This window comes from Aulonocara sp. 'chitande type north' Nkhata Bay, linkage group LG16 (genome assembly GCF_057382095.1).
Source record: "Aulonocara sp. 'chitande type north' Nkhata Bay isolate Kocher_YH1m ecotype deep benthic linkage group LG16, A_spYH_male_GT1.1, whole genome shotgun sequence".
Taxonomy (NCBI): Eukaryota; Metazoa; Chordata; class Actinopteri; order Cichliformes; family Cichlidae; genus Aulonocara; species Aulonocara sp. 'chitande type north' Nkhata Bay.
In genome coordinates, this window is record NC_141359.1 from 4433613 (window position 1) to 4448263 (window position 14651).

The 14651-nt window shown below is 44.6% G+C and overlaps 1 protein-coding gene across 3 annotated transcripts in view; it reads left to right on the forward strand.

Moving 5' to 3' along the window:
• kalrna (kalirin RhoGEF kinase a) overlaps nt 1-11474 on the forward strand; it is a 149987-nt gene extending 138513 nt beyond the window's left edge. For 2 of the 3 annotated variants that reach the window (XM_086267606.1, XM_086267605.1), the window contains exons 58-68: nt 2513-2575; nt 2790-2817; nt 3251-3413; nt 4304-4425; nt 4509-4640; nt 4717-4878; nt 5460-5538; nt 5621-5672; nt 6084-6232; nt 6617-6755; nt 6850-11474. In XM_086267606.1, the coding sequence (XP_086123732.1) occupies nt 2513-2575; nt 2790-2817; nt 3251-3413; nt 4304-4425; nt 4509-4640; nt 4717-4878; nt 5460-5538; nt 5621-5672; nt 6084-6232; nt 6617-6755; nt 6850-7398 (1638 nt within the window). In that variant the 3' untranslated portion in view covers nt 7399-11474. The remainder of the gene's footprint in view (nt 1-2512; nt 2576-2789; nt 2818-3250; nt 3414-4303; nt 4426-4508; nt 4641-4716; nt 4879-5459; nt 5539-5620; nt 5673-6083; nt 6233-6616; nt 6756-6849) is intronic. The other variant, XM_086267607.1, reaches the window with a different exon arrangement.
• The last annotated feature ends 3177 nt before the right edge of the window (nt 11475-14651 follow it).

Sequence of the window (14651 nt, forward strand, 5' to 3'; positions counted from 1 at the left end):
TAAACTCCTCCACTCAGGGTAGGAGCTCTTCCCTGACCAGGAGTGGGCACTCCACCCTTTTCCAGCTTAGGACCATGGCCTCACACTTGGAGGTGCTGGTTCTCATTCCCACCGCTTCAGATTCGCCTGTGAACCATTCAAGTGCAAGTTGGAGGCCATCACCCAATGAAGCCAACAGAACCACATCATCTGTGAAAAGCAGAAATGAGATTCTCAGACGACCCAAATGAAAGCCCTCCGCCACTTGGCTCCACCTAGAAATTCTGTCCATAAAGATTACGAACAGAATCTGTGACAATGGGCAGAGTCTATCACTCACCGGAAACGATTACTTATTGCTTATGGCTATGCGGACCAAGCTCTTGCAACGGCTGTTTAAGGATCAAATGGCCTGTAGCAATGGGTCAGACACCCCATACTCCCGTAGCACCTCCCATAGCACACTCTGAGGGACACGGTCGAGTTCCTTCTCCAAGTCCACAAAGCACATTTAGACTGGTTGGGCAAACTCCCAGGCACCCTCAAATATCATTGAGTGGGTAAAGAGCTGGTCCAGTGTTCCACAACCAAGACGAAAACTGCATTGTTCCTCCTGTATCCGAGGTTTGACTAATGGATGAACTTTCTTTTCCAACACCCTGGCATAGACTTTCCCAGCAAAGCTGAGTGTGTGTGATCCTCCTATAGTTGAAACACAACCTTCTTAAAGATGGGAACCACCACCCTGGTCTGCAAATCCAGAGGTACCGCCCCTGATTTTCACGCAGCATTGTAGAGGATTGTCAATCAAGACAGCCCTATAACATTCAGAGCCTTCAGGAATTCAGGGCGAACCTCATCCCTCAGGGGCCCTGCCACCAAGGAGCCTCAGTGACCTCACCTGCGGAGAAAGAAGCCTTGTCCCCAGAGTCTGCTTCCTCCACGGAAGACATGCCAGTGGGATAAAGAAGATCCTCGAAGTATTCCAGCCGCCCGACAATGTTCTCAGTTGAAGTCAGCAGCGCTCCACCCGCACTATACACAGTGCAGGTAGAGCACCACTTTCCCCTCCTGAGTCGCCTGGCCATTTGCCATAATCTCTTTGAGGCCATCCGCATGTCTTTTTCCACGGCATCTCCGAACTCCTCCCACACCCAAATTTTTGCTTCAGCTACTGCCCAAGCCATGTTCCGCTTGGCCTGTTGGTACCTATCAGCTGCCTCCGAAGTCCCACGGGCTAACCAAGCCCGATAGGACGTCCTAGTGCCATATATACTTATAGACACCCTTAAGTTCAGACATGGTGTTCATTATTGACAAACAACAACAAAATGCTGCTCGGGTTCAGATCTCACTGTTGTTGCCCACATGAACGTTGAAGTTTCCCAGTAGTACAGCAAAGTCCACAGGTGGAGCATCCTTGAGCACGCTGCCCAGGGACTCCAAGAAGGCTGGGTGCTCTGAACCGTCGTCCAGCGCATAAGCACAGACGACAGTCAGGACACATTCTCCGACCCAAAGGTGCAGGGAACAAACCCTCTCGTCCACCAAGAGAAACACCATAGTACAGGCAGCAAGCCGAAGGGGATACTAGGATACTCACCCAGCATCTTTCACCAAGGGCAACTCATGACTGAGACAGAGTCCAGCCCTTCTCCAGGAGACTAGTTCCAAGCCGTGCGTTGAGGTGAGCCTGACTATACCTAGCCAGTACCGCTCAACCTTACGCACTAACTCAGGCTCCTTCCCCGCCAGTGACATTCTCCTAATTGCTAGTCTTGGTAGCCAGGGATCGGTCCGCCAGGGCCTCCACTTATTGAACCTGACCTTCCTGTGGGTGGTGGGCCTACAGGAGGATGGGCCCGTGTCCCTCTCAGGCTGTGGCCAGTCGGGCCCCATGTACTAATGCATGACCCAGTTTGCCAGTTTGCCATTGGAGACCCTAATAGGAGGCAAAGCCTCCCGAGAACATAGCCTCTAGAATCCCTGGGACACGCACACCCCTCCACCACGATAAGGTAGCGAATCATTCTAAGAGTCGTACTGCACTCCCCAACCAAAGATTTTGGCTTATCGCAGGTTTAACAGTTTGAACATTTTCTGGTGATAAGGTTAGATTTACAGTCTTAAAGGACTGATTAGTAGCCTCAAAACTTCTAATTATCACTTAATGGAAAGACAAATGGTGGCAGTTTTACAGTGTGTCAGAAAAATCCAAAAGGACTCTCAGGTGAGTAGGATCTGAAGTGTCCACTGTAGCCACTGTTTTGCTCTCATTTTTTCTCATATTCTCAGAATCTTTCCTTTGTTCTCTTTCATCTCTTTTCATATTTGACATCATTTTTTCTGTTTTGGTTCTGCTCAACTTCGTCTGCATCTGTCCCCTCTCGTACTCTTTCCTCCTGTCGTTCCCGTTTTCCTTGTTTTTGTACATGTTTCACCTTTTTTATGTCCCATCTCCATTCTCTTACCTTTGACTTTTATGTGCCTCCATTCCCCTTTTATTCTTTTCCCTTGTTTCTTCCTCCACCAGGAGGTCCAAACTTCAGATGATTCAGATTGTGGTGATGACATTGACCCAAAGACGGGCATGGAGGTACCAGCTGTTCATTTTCATTGAAAAGATCTCTGACTCGGTGTTGAATACTTTTCTATTGAATTATTATATCAGCATTAGACAAACACTGTGTTGGAGACAAATGTGAGAGAATTTAAGAAGTTTAAAATCTGGAACTATTATGTATAAATTCATTTTATATAATACTGCTTCATATATGCTGAAAACTAATCCACATCTAATTATTTTCCAGCTTCTGAACCCAAACTTCATCCAGGAAGGTGAGACATACATAAGGCAGTTAATGCAAATTACATTTATTTATTCATTGAATAAGTTGTGTGACAAAGCCAAGAGGCTTCCAAATGCTTTTCACTACCACGGGAGTACAAGAAGCCCCAACTCCTATGTCAGTCTGGAACAGCAGCAAACCTGGTAATAAATGATGTGCTAGAATCAGCCTGATTATTCTGATCTGAATCGAGTGATTTGGCAAAACTGGTCATTATTTATGCTAATGCAGTATAACAGCAATGCAACAATTCCTTCTGAATACATGAGAGAGGTTTGAACTGTTCCCAAAAACTACAGAACTGAGCTGAGAATGCTTGAGGTCACACATGCCTTCGCTCAGAAACAACAACGTGATAAACTGTGGACATTTTAACTAAGAGCTGAGGGGAACGTGGTTTGTGATGCGTTTTCTGTGTGCAGTGGCTCCAGAGTTCTTGGTCCCACTGTCAGATGTGGTATGTGCATTCGGAGAGACCGTAGTCCTCTGCTGTAAAGTCTCAGGACGGCCTAAACCTTCAGTCACTCTGAAGGGCCCCGACCAGAATCCAGTGACCAACAACAGCCGCTTCACCATAGACATCAGGTAACAAAGAGACCACGAGGAACACCAGATGTGTCCATGAAGGCTTTCCAGAGGACCATTTCAATGCTGCATTCAGATTCTTGTTTTTCCTCACCTGCTTCTCCTTCAGTGTTTTGACTTTTAAACATACAGTGGTGTAAAAGTGTTCACCCCCTTCCTGATTTCTATGCGTTTCCGATCATCAACCAGATTTAAATATCAGACAAAACTCACACAAGTAAAAACAAAATGCAGTTTCTAAATGAAGGTGTTTATTAAGGGAAAAAGACTAAACCCTCATGGCCATGTGTGAAAAACCTAGTAACTAAGCAGCAACAACTACAATCAACTGAACGTTTGGCAGTGAGTCTTTTGCATCGTGTTGGAGGAATTTTGGCCCACTGATGCTTGTAGAATAATTGTAATTGAGCCATCGGAGGGTTTTCAAGCACGAACAGCCTCATGCCACAGCTCCTCAGTCAGATTCAGATCAGGACTTTGGCTAGGCCACTCCAAAGTCTTCATTTTGCTTTTCTTAAGCCATTCAGAGGTGGACTTGCTGCTTTGGATCACCGTCCTGCTGCAGAACTCAAGGGCACTTCACCTAGAGGTCACAAAGAGGTGGCCAGATGTTCTCCTTCAGACAGCAGAAGTCATGGTTCCATTTTCCACAGCAGCAAAACAGCCACAGACAATTACACTCCCACTACCATGGTTTACTGTTGGTACGATGTTCCTTTTCAGAAATGCTGTGTTACTTTTACGCCAGATGTGATCGGATGCCAATTATTTTTTCACACAGGAAATCAGGAAGGGGGCAAACACGTCTTCACACCACTATAAGTAGTACCCTCTATGAGTGCAGCCTTTTGATCTTTCCTCCTCTCTCCATACTCCTACGCACTGTGCAGGGATACAGGTGACATCTTGTTGAAAGTCTGTAATCTGATGCCTCAGGATACAGGAATCTACACCTGTGTTGCTGTTAATGACCACGGCACTGCATCCTCCTCTGCCTCCATCAAAGTCCAAGGTGTTGCACTTTGATTAACACTGAGGACCATTTGAGACGGTTACTGTTGATTTGGGGTTGACTATTTTTGTCTTGGCTTGCAGGTATCCCAGCAGCCCCAGTGAGACCTGTGGCTCAGGAGGCCAGCAGCACAGCGGTGATGATCCACTGGCTGCCCCCACCTTCATCTGCCCACTGTACTGTCAGCAGCTACACTGTGGAGTACAGACAGGAAGGTCTGTGTATTAGCCACTGGAATTGTTCTGTAGTGATGTTCAAACAGACTGACCTTTCCTCCTCTTTCACTCACAGACTCGTTCCTGTGGCAGCAGGTGGCCAGCAGCAGGGAGGAATGTGTGCAGATCGACTCTCTGATCCCCGGAGGTCACTATCAGTTCAGAGTTCGGGCCTCCAACCGCTGGGGTGTCGGCCCACCATCGGAGCCCTCAAATATGGTCACACTAGCCAGCAGCAGTAAGTCGCACGTGCTCTTAACAAAGAAAAGTAAATGCATGAGGATGCATTCAAGGATACCAAAAGGTATCCTTGAATGCATCCTAGACCTGAAGGTGAACAGTTTTAAAATCTCAAAGATTTGAAATTGAATTTGCCATCAGCTGGTGAGAGTATGACACACTCCACCCCTGGAAATATATCACAGTAGAGAGGAGTAAATGAAGAAGGTTTTTTGCTGGAGAGTGGGCAGGCAGGTGAGCCTCGGGTAAGTCCTGATTCCACAGACTCATAAAGCCTGAGCGCTGATCTGGCTGTGAGCTTTTCAGTCCAGAAAGGGAAGTAGGGGAGAACAGGCGAGGCACGCTGGAGCCGATTCACCACCATGTGGAAAATAACTGCTACAGCTTGTCCTTATTACACAGCACTGATGAGGCAATGAGCTGACCGGGCACCTCTGCCCATGGGCATAAACACCGGTAGATCAGGGCGAACCACCTCTCCACCTAAGAGTAAAGAAAGAGGAAATGAAAACAATTTCTCCACTAATGCTGACATGTTCAGGGGGAATTATCTTACTTATGTATTTGTTCTTTGTCCAGACTCTGGCTGTGATGGGACGGGCATTCATTGGAAGGAAAACTTTGAGTCAACCTTTACTGAGATCTGTGAGATTGGAAGGTAAAACGATTTCAGTCACAAATAACGTCTCTATCGAGCCAAAGCAGCCGGTTTTTAATGCAGTCTCACTTGCTTTGACCAGGGGACGGTTCTCAGTGGTACGGAAGTGTGTCAACAGGTCCACTAAGAAAGAGGTACTTGTTCCTTTTGTTTAACTTCTTAAAAATTAAACTTGATATTTTATCAGCTACTGTGAGATGCAGACACATTCAAGATGTAACCTGTTTTAATGATCGTATAGATAAACTTGATAATCTGTCTGTGTTTGCACAAACAAGCATTTTATTATCTGGCTGTAAATCCTTATAATCAGCTCTGCGCCACCTTGATGAAAAATCCACAATATGTCATCGTGCAGAGTGGTTTTGTCTCAAAACTTTAACTTCAGGCGGGGTGGCTGCAGCTCAGGAGGTAGAGCAACTAATCGCTTGTATGTTGGGCAAGATACTGAACCTCAAGTTGGATGGAACTAGTCAAATAGATGCACCTCGGCATAGAAAAAACTATATTGCACGTTTAAGTGTTTTGCCTTTGTTCTCCACTAGGTGGCAGTGAAGTTTGTGAGCAAGAAGATGCAGAAGAAGGAGCAAGTGGCTCATGAGGCAGACATTCTGCAATATGTCCAGAATCACCAGCTGGTGTCATTGTTGGACACCTACGAGTCTCCCTCCTGTCTGATGCTCGTCCTGGAGCTGTAAGTCCAGTGTTTGGCTGCTGCACGGTTTTTTTATCGTTGTGTTTTTGCTTGTTTTTCACAACAAGTAGAGTTTTCAGCTGCTTTTAGAGCCCGCGTGGTTTGGTATGAACCAAACTAGATGGCTGTTACTTTTTAATAGTTTTCTTTTCAACTTTGCTCTCTTTGAATGTTTTCATAATGTTTACACTTTGTCAGCACAACCAGGACGAGCAAAGCAGAACAGCTGCTCCATAATGTGAACGTGTGACATCACCCATTCACAGTGAATGAGTTACAAAGCCTGCAGTGCATATTCACAGCTGTGTGTAATAGCGGGTCTACTGAGCGATTCATTCAACCACACAGTGCAGAAATCGAAACTTGTCTGTGTTTCCATGTTAGACTGGAGGATGGCCGCTTGCTTGATTATCTGGTTGCCCACGATGAGCTGATGGAGGAGAAGGTGGCCTTCTTCATCAGAGAAACACTGGAGGCCCTGGAGCACCTTCATACCTGTAGAGTGGCACACCTAGACCTGAAGGTGACTGCAGGTTTTTGTCACATATGAAAAGAAAAATATTGACAATTGTTGTTTGCTCACCTGTGTCTAAGTCATAACTCTGTTTTTGCTGTAGCCCGAGAACATCATGGTCAACCTCCATTCTCCCATGCCCAGTATTAAGTTAATCGATTTTGGCGATGCTGTCCAGTTGTCTGCCCACCGCCGATACGTCCACCTCTTGCTCGGGAATCCAGAGTTCGCTGCGCCTGAGCTGATCCGTGGCGCTCCAGTCTCCGTGGCCACAGACATGTGGAGCTTGGGTGTTCTGGCTTATGTCATGCTTAGTGGCGTTTCTCCGTTTCTGGACGAGTCACCGGAGGAAACCTGCATCAACATCTGCCGCCTAGACTTCTGCTTCCCAGATGAATACTTCTGCAATGTGAGCCAGGTGGCGAGGGATTTTGTGTCATCATTACTGCAGCAGGATCCCAGGAAGCGGCCGAGTGCTACTTCCTGTCTCCAACATCTGTGGGTGGGTCGTGGAGGTGGGGAGTACTCCAAGACACCACTGGACACGGCACGGTTGGCCACATTTATCGATCGAAGGAGACAACTGCACGACGTTCGGCCCATTATGAACGTGAAAGGGCTGGTGAGCAGCGGCATGGGAAACACACTGTGACGGGATCTGAACTCCCACAGGAGCGTTTGATTGTCTGTCTGTCAGTGTGTGCGTGGGACAGATGTTTGGTGCTGAATCCTTCCTGTGGTGCAAAATGGAAACTCTTGCTACTGCAGGACCACGATCAGTCCCCTGTAGACCAAAACCTTAACCCCAGAATATTTATTTATTCTATTACCTTGTTATTTGTTCATTTACCGATTTCAGCAATGACACATGAAGCGGGTCAGGTAAACTGCCAAAACACCACAAGAACCCAAAGAAGTCAGCTGGACTAAGGTGGAACTGGATGTGTTGGCTCCAGTTTACCGTCATGTAACTAACTGTTGGGACTTTGCAGAGGCCTCTCGCTGAGCTGAGGACTCGTGCAGTTGATCTCAGGCTCTGGGGCAGTGCTGCCTGTCGCTTAATAGAGGGTCCTGCACAAAGTGCTGTTTGAACTGCAGGTAGTTGGACAGTTGCAGGAACACCGTGATGAGCCTGTTTCTAGTATATTTGTAATCATTTCCTTTCAAGGACAGTGTCAGCACAGTGTCCTAAAAATTATATTTGCATATCGATAAACTTCAGCTACACTTTTGAAGGGAAATATATTTCCCCACAGTTTACTCGAATATGCTGGTATTCAAAATATCTTCTTCCTCTTCTCCAGTTTCTTTGTCACTTTTCTTTCCCCTGTTTTTACTCCTTTCAGGCAACAGATTACAGATTACTACAGAGGTGGGAAATAACAAATACTCTGTTACAGTACTTAAGTAGGATTTTCAGGTATCTGTATTTACTCCCTACATTTTCATAAAAGGCTCATTACTTTAGCTTTGACACATTTAAGGGGTAATATTATTATCATTTCACATCACTGCAGGCCTTCTGGAACAGATTTGAACCTAAATGTTGAGGACAGTAACATCGACGACAATCCTGTTACGACAAGAGGCAAAAACATATCAGTTATACATCACACATACATTAATAGCTCTACTCGGGGGGTAAAGTGGACCGCAACAAAAAACATTTTTGGTGTAGATACCATGAGCTGCGATGCACTTCAGCATGTAGCTAGCACTACAGAAGAGGAAGTAACGATGTTTTAACTGGCAGATCATTTTAAATGTACCTTTAAACAACTCAACAAATATAAACACACAAAGTGTTTGTGTGCAGTGTGGACAGCAAGTACAGCTGCTTTGTTTCCCAGGGAGAGAAATGAATGCGTTCACTGAGACATGGAGAAATGTGAAAAAACTAGATTGGAAATTACATTTAAATGTAGTTTTGAGTTTTTGGATCCAGCCGTTTGTTTTCTCACACATCTGCAAAACAAATCAAAGGATTCTGACTTTGTGTGCATGAAAGAGCAGCTTAGTGCTGAGTCGGTTCATCTACAGCACTGTGCTTAAGTTTAAAGTAGTGCACGATGTTTGCCTGCTGCAGAGAACCTGTTGCGTTCATGCTCACTGTTACATCGGCTGATGCTGGTTGGACTCCCTCACTGACTTCCATCTTTGTGCTACAGAGGGAGTGTAAAACAGCCTTGTGAGTCTGTGTAATCTCTGCTTACATCTTGTTAATTCAGTTGGTTAAATTCACAAAGAGCGGTACATTTTAGAGCAGCAGCAACACAAGTCAGTCGATCACAGCCTGTAGACAAAATGTACACAATCAAAATGAATGGAGCTGATGTTGGTTTCCCCACACTCCAGCCGTACAACTGATCTGAGAGTTTCACACCTGCCAAATCCCACTTTAATCCCCGACTATGTTCTTGTACTATTTAGGTGTTTCAGCAGTCACGAGGCTCAGTTTACATTTCTGTGCATTTTCACTTTTACTTGAGTTAAGAAGTTTAATCAGCAGTTTTCAACACGAGTGTCCATCGTTCTCCTAAAGTGACGACTGTCTGTGGTTTTGCCACCTCTGCATATTTGATGACACAGTATTTGTGACTCACTCAAGCTAGAAACTGATAAAGTGTTACCGAAGCATCTGTAAGGATCTAAAACTTTAAGTATGGACGATGTTTCTTTGTTTTTCTAACATGACTTCATCACACATGCATCAGTATGTTGTGTGATGCTGTTACTTACATGGAAAAGTCTCTCCGCAAAGAAAAACGATGCGTAGAATTATAATTTATGGAGAAACTGTTACCTGTAGCTGTCGTATAGGCTACATGAATAAGGACTGCACTTTTCTATGATCTACCTTTAATTTATTAAATGTTTATTTATTTCAGGACTGAACTAAGGGTGGTGTAATATTTGCTCTGGGGACCTAGAGCAGTCCGTTTACTCCACACATGGAGTTCAGAGGATGCCTAAACCTACTGAACTAAACGAGTGTGACTGTACAGCCGTGTAGCAGCAGACTCTGACTGAACTGTAGTGAATGTGCTGGACTGTCCTGAACCACAATAAACGGAGTTAAAATGCAAACATGTTGGCATTACTTCAAGGAAGATCAAACAGCGTCTGGATCGCCGCCTTCTGTGGTACATATGGACGACTACCGGACGTTAGCAGGATGCACCATGGACACAGTTTGCATCAGTGTTTACAGATTCTTTGTCCAAAAAGTAGGTAGTTTACAGACTAGTAAATACAAATCAGGAAAGACCTGCATGTAAATCACCAGTAATGGTTTAGAAATCAGGTTACAAAACTGTCTGTTTCTGTAAGTAAAGCCTGTGACATTTGGTGTGAAGGTGGGAAACTCCACCCTGAAGTCTGTTTTGTTGTATGTTTGTTTACCAGTCACTGTGGTGAATAACTGTAGTGGTTGGATCTCATTCATTCAGCTTGTAAATGTGCTCGTGCGGCTGCAGACCCTTTGGATGAAGTGGCCGCTGTTCCTGGGAGGCAGACGTTTACTGATGAATGTACTTTCTTGTGGAATGTGCTCTGTCGTCTGCTTTCACCCACTCGCCACACTCCCCGTTTTTCATCCTCAATCTTCCTCTAAGCATTTAGTGTCAAACAACAGCAAAGCTCATGTTCATGCTTGGATACTAAATGGTCCACAGGAATGGAATTCGTCTTTAGAAGCAACTTTCATATCGGACGTCTGGTAAAATATTACCAAGTGTCTGTCACTGCAGCTGCAATCGATTCAGGTGTGTCCGAGTGCTGTTTTTCTTTTTTTACCACTCTCTCTTTCTAGTAGAGATTCTTGCTGTCTTATTGTGGACTTGTTGGTCTTGTTCATTATTTGAACTAAAAATAGCAGACTTCCCCAGTTTTTTCGACCTCTCATGCAAAATAAATCAATCAATAAAGAAAACCATTTCAAGCTGTGTCTTTAGGAAAGGTGCTCGATGAGGTCACACAGACCGACTGGTCACTCGGGAAAATGAGTGTCGCCGACACTCATTTTCCCGAGCGGCTGTTAGAGATGGCTGGCAGTTATTAAAGTTGGTCGCCACAGTCACCAGGTATTCCAGGTATTCCAGGTTTCCCAGGTATTCCAGGTATTCCAAATACAGCAGGCAACAATTCTGTAACCAAAATAAATGAATCCCACCTAAAAACCTTTGGATAGAAGACAGGTGGCCGCAGAAATACAAACAAGTTTAAAGCACTTTGAGGCAACTGCTGTTGTGATGAGGTGCTGCATAAATAAAACTGGATTCAGTTGACTTCATGACTGAGCCGGTGATGGTGAAGGTAAGAATAAACTAGCTGATGTTGCTCACCTGTTTCATGCCTGCTCTACGTATCCCAGCGTTGTTGTTAACATATGTCCAGTCCTGTACCCTCAGAACAGCGTTGTGTGCAATAATTGCAAAGATGAGATGATGGTGTAAAATAACTCGTGGCTGCACTGACATGTATGTACTGCTGTTCTAGTCTCGGTGACTTACTGGCTCTTTTTAAACCAACTCACATTTACCCATACTGTCTGTTAGTACTTACAAAGTTATTAACTAAGTTTGATAAATAATACAGTTTAATTAATTAAAAAAAGAAATGTAAACTCACCTAACCGTGGTGGAGGGGTGTGTGTGTTGTTTGGGTCCTTGATAGACTCTAGCAGGCAAACTGGTCCATGGTGAGAGGCCAGACACCCATACGGAGGGCAAAAAGTCAGGGGCCAAATGCCCAGGTTCACTGTGGCCCCACCCTGAAGGCAGGCATGAGGAGGGACTGGACCTCAGCCCATGCATGTGGGAGTAGTTTTGTCAGGCTTTTGACCGAGACTGCTTCAGGTCTGCTTCAAACTGATTCTGCCAAACTGTCAGGCGACTCGGGAGAGAAAGCCGTGCTCTACGCACACTTCTGACCTCAAAATTATCTCTAGTTTTTGCAGAGGATGTGATTCTGCTGGCTTCATTAGGCGGTGGCGTCCAGCTTGCACTGGAATGGTTCACAACCGAGTGTGAAGCAGTGAGAATGAATTTCACCTTCAAGCCTGAGGCCATGACTCTCAGCTGGTGAAGTGTCCATACTGGGTCACAGTTGCTAAACTGAGTTACTTAAACTGAGTTTAAGTATTTCCTTGTCTTTTTCATGAGTGAGGAGAGGAGAAGTGGGATGTTGGGACCGTGTCTGTAGTGATGCGAGGCGGGTCCAGATAGAGCTGAGCATTAAACCTGGGTGAGGCGTGTTTCAACCTAAGGAAGCCCCGGGGTAGACCCGTGCTGGAGAGATCATATCTGTGACCTGAGCAGAGGGAGGTCTGAGCTACACAGGCTACTGCACCCATGATTTGGCCCAAGATGGATGGATAGGTGTGTGTTTTGATTGACCAGAATCTGGGTTTAGGTCTTGCACATTTATAAACGGATCATTGGGAGAATAAAATAGCCAGAAGGCAAAAGGACAGATCAGGAACTCGTTAGGGTTATAAGTGCAATGTGCAAATGTTGGAACACTGTGCAAAATATGGAATCTGAACTGAATGCAATGATCTGTAAATCTCATGATCCAACGTCTCCTTCAAAATGGAGAATAAAAATGATATCCAATGATTAAACTGAGAAACTGTAGCAGTTTAAGGAAAAACTTAGGTCATTTTTAATTTGGTGGCACCAACATGTGTCAGAAAAGTTCAGACAGGTTCATGTTTACCGCTGTATGGCGTCCCCTCTTCTTTTAACAACGATCCATAAACGTCAGGGACCTGAGGAGACAAGCTGCTGGACTAGTGGAAGAGCAATGCTGTCTCACTCCTGGCTAATATAGGATTCTAGTTGCGTAACAGTCCTGGATCTTCTCTCTCTTACTTTTAAATTCACGATGTGGCAAATTAGTCTTCATTTGGTTAAAGGCCCCTTCTACAACAAATCCATGCTGTTGTAACAAATGCAGCATGCAGTTCAGCATGATCTTGGTTAAAGATTCACTGGAAAAGATATTGCCTGTATGGGAGCTTATGCTGGCCTTAAACCTGCACATACCTTTCAGCACTGATGGTGGCTTTCCAGATGTGCAAGCAGCCAGTTCCAGGTACGTTTGCACCTCTATGTCATCAGAGAGACAAGCTCTAAAACTGAGTGCTGGTAACAGGCAGCGAAGCTCCAGCACCTCATTGTTTTGGAGAACATGGTGTCCATATTTTTTCTGAAAACAATAAAATCAGATTTTAAATGGCTTTGGTCCAGGAATGACTGGTGTTTGTGGATTTAACCTGTGTTTGTGGGTGACAGAGGAAGCTATGTTCACACGTTTCTGGAAGTATTCCTGAGCCCATGCAGTGAATCGTGTGTCTGAGGGTCCAGACTCTGAGAATAATCTAAAAACAATAATGTATTGTAAATGATGAGTTATTCTTTTTAAATTTACACTGAGGAACATTAAATTTACTTAGTCTTCATGTAGTCGAGCACTCAGGGTGTTCTGAAGCCTAACCTGGCCTTAAAAACGTGATATGTTAGAAATTCTATATTTGAGCTCAGTGAGGTGTTTGTTTCGTGTTCCACGTGTTCAGTGATTCCTGTAAAGACGACCATTCTCCGCCGTGCCTGGACGGTTTGAAGTAAAAACCACAAACCCAGTATTTCATCATCTGTGTGGACTCAAATTGATACTCAGTTCACAGCCTGTAAACTTTATAATATAAACATATGTAAATATATAAATGAGACATATATTGAAAACATGACTGAATTTATCACTAACTAGACAATAATTAGCTGGCTTAGCATAGTTATTGCTAATGATTGTATTGAGTTATGAGTTCTGGCTAGCTTCCACAGCAAGCCTTTGGTCTTGTCTCTCGCCTCTCACCCACAGCCTCTCCACTGTCGCCAAATAGCTCGCTCATATGGGGTCGTCTGATTGTTGGGGTTTCTCTCTGTTACTGTGGAGAGCACCTTGATGTGACTACTGTTGAGATTTAACTCTTTATAAGTAAAATAAAATTGAATCAAAGTAAAAAACACACACATATAATTCTTTAACCAAAGGGGTGATTGAAAAGTCACTGATCTGGAAGTGCACCAACAGTCAACGGGTTCTTCAACCTTTCCAACTGTACCTGATGTGTACAGTAGCTCGGTGGTTTGTTGACATCAGTGCTCTCTCTTGATGAGGAGAAAAATAAACCAAATTTGAACTGAAACGCTGCCAGTGAATCAAAATGTTTCCAGACTGCTGTGAATCATTAATCAGATCCATCCCAGCACCACTGGGATAATGGAAAAGGGAATTATGTGTGGACAGCTGCACTAACAATGAGCCCCAGAGCCAAACTCTGGGGCTCATGCAGTCCTATGAAGCCTCTGTTATAACTGACCGGTCCGTGCTGTATCCTGAGAGTGTTCATCAGAATCAGTGCTGATGCTTTCACTGTGGGAAGCAGCATATCTGAGTATAAAGTGCCTCTTCTTACTTCATCCTGCCTGCTGGTTTGTTACTCTTTACAAAGAAACAACCTGCTTATTTGTATGTTGGCCACTGATAAATTGTATATAATAAAAGTTTCAATTTATGGTTATATATAGTATATATCATATACTTGTCAGTCCAGCTGCGATAATGCTTTGTAAGACCAAGACTATTTCCATTATTTTGAATGATATCTGCTTTACATTGTACAGTGCCTCATAATTCAATATTAAAGGTCTGGCAGCATGTTGGCACGGTGGTTAGCACTGTTGCCTCACAACAAGAAGGTCCTGAGTTCAATTTCACCATCAGGCCGGGGTCTTTCTGTGTGGAGTTTGCATGTTCTTCCCGTGTTTGCGTGGGTTCTCTCCGGGTACTCCGGCTTCCTCCCACCGTCCAAAGACATGCAGCTTGTGGGGATAGGTTAAT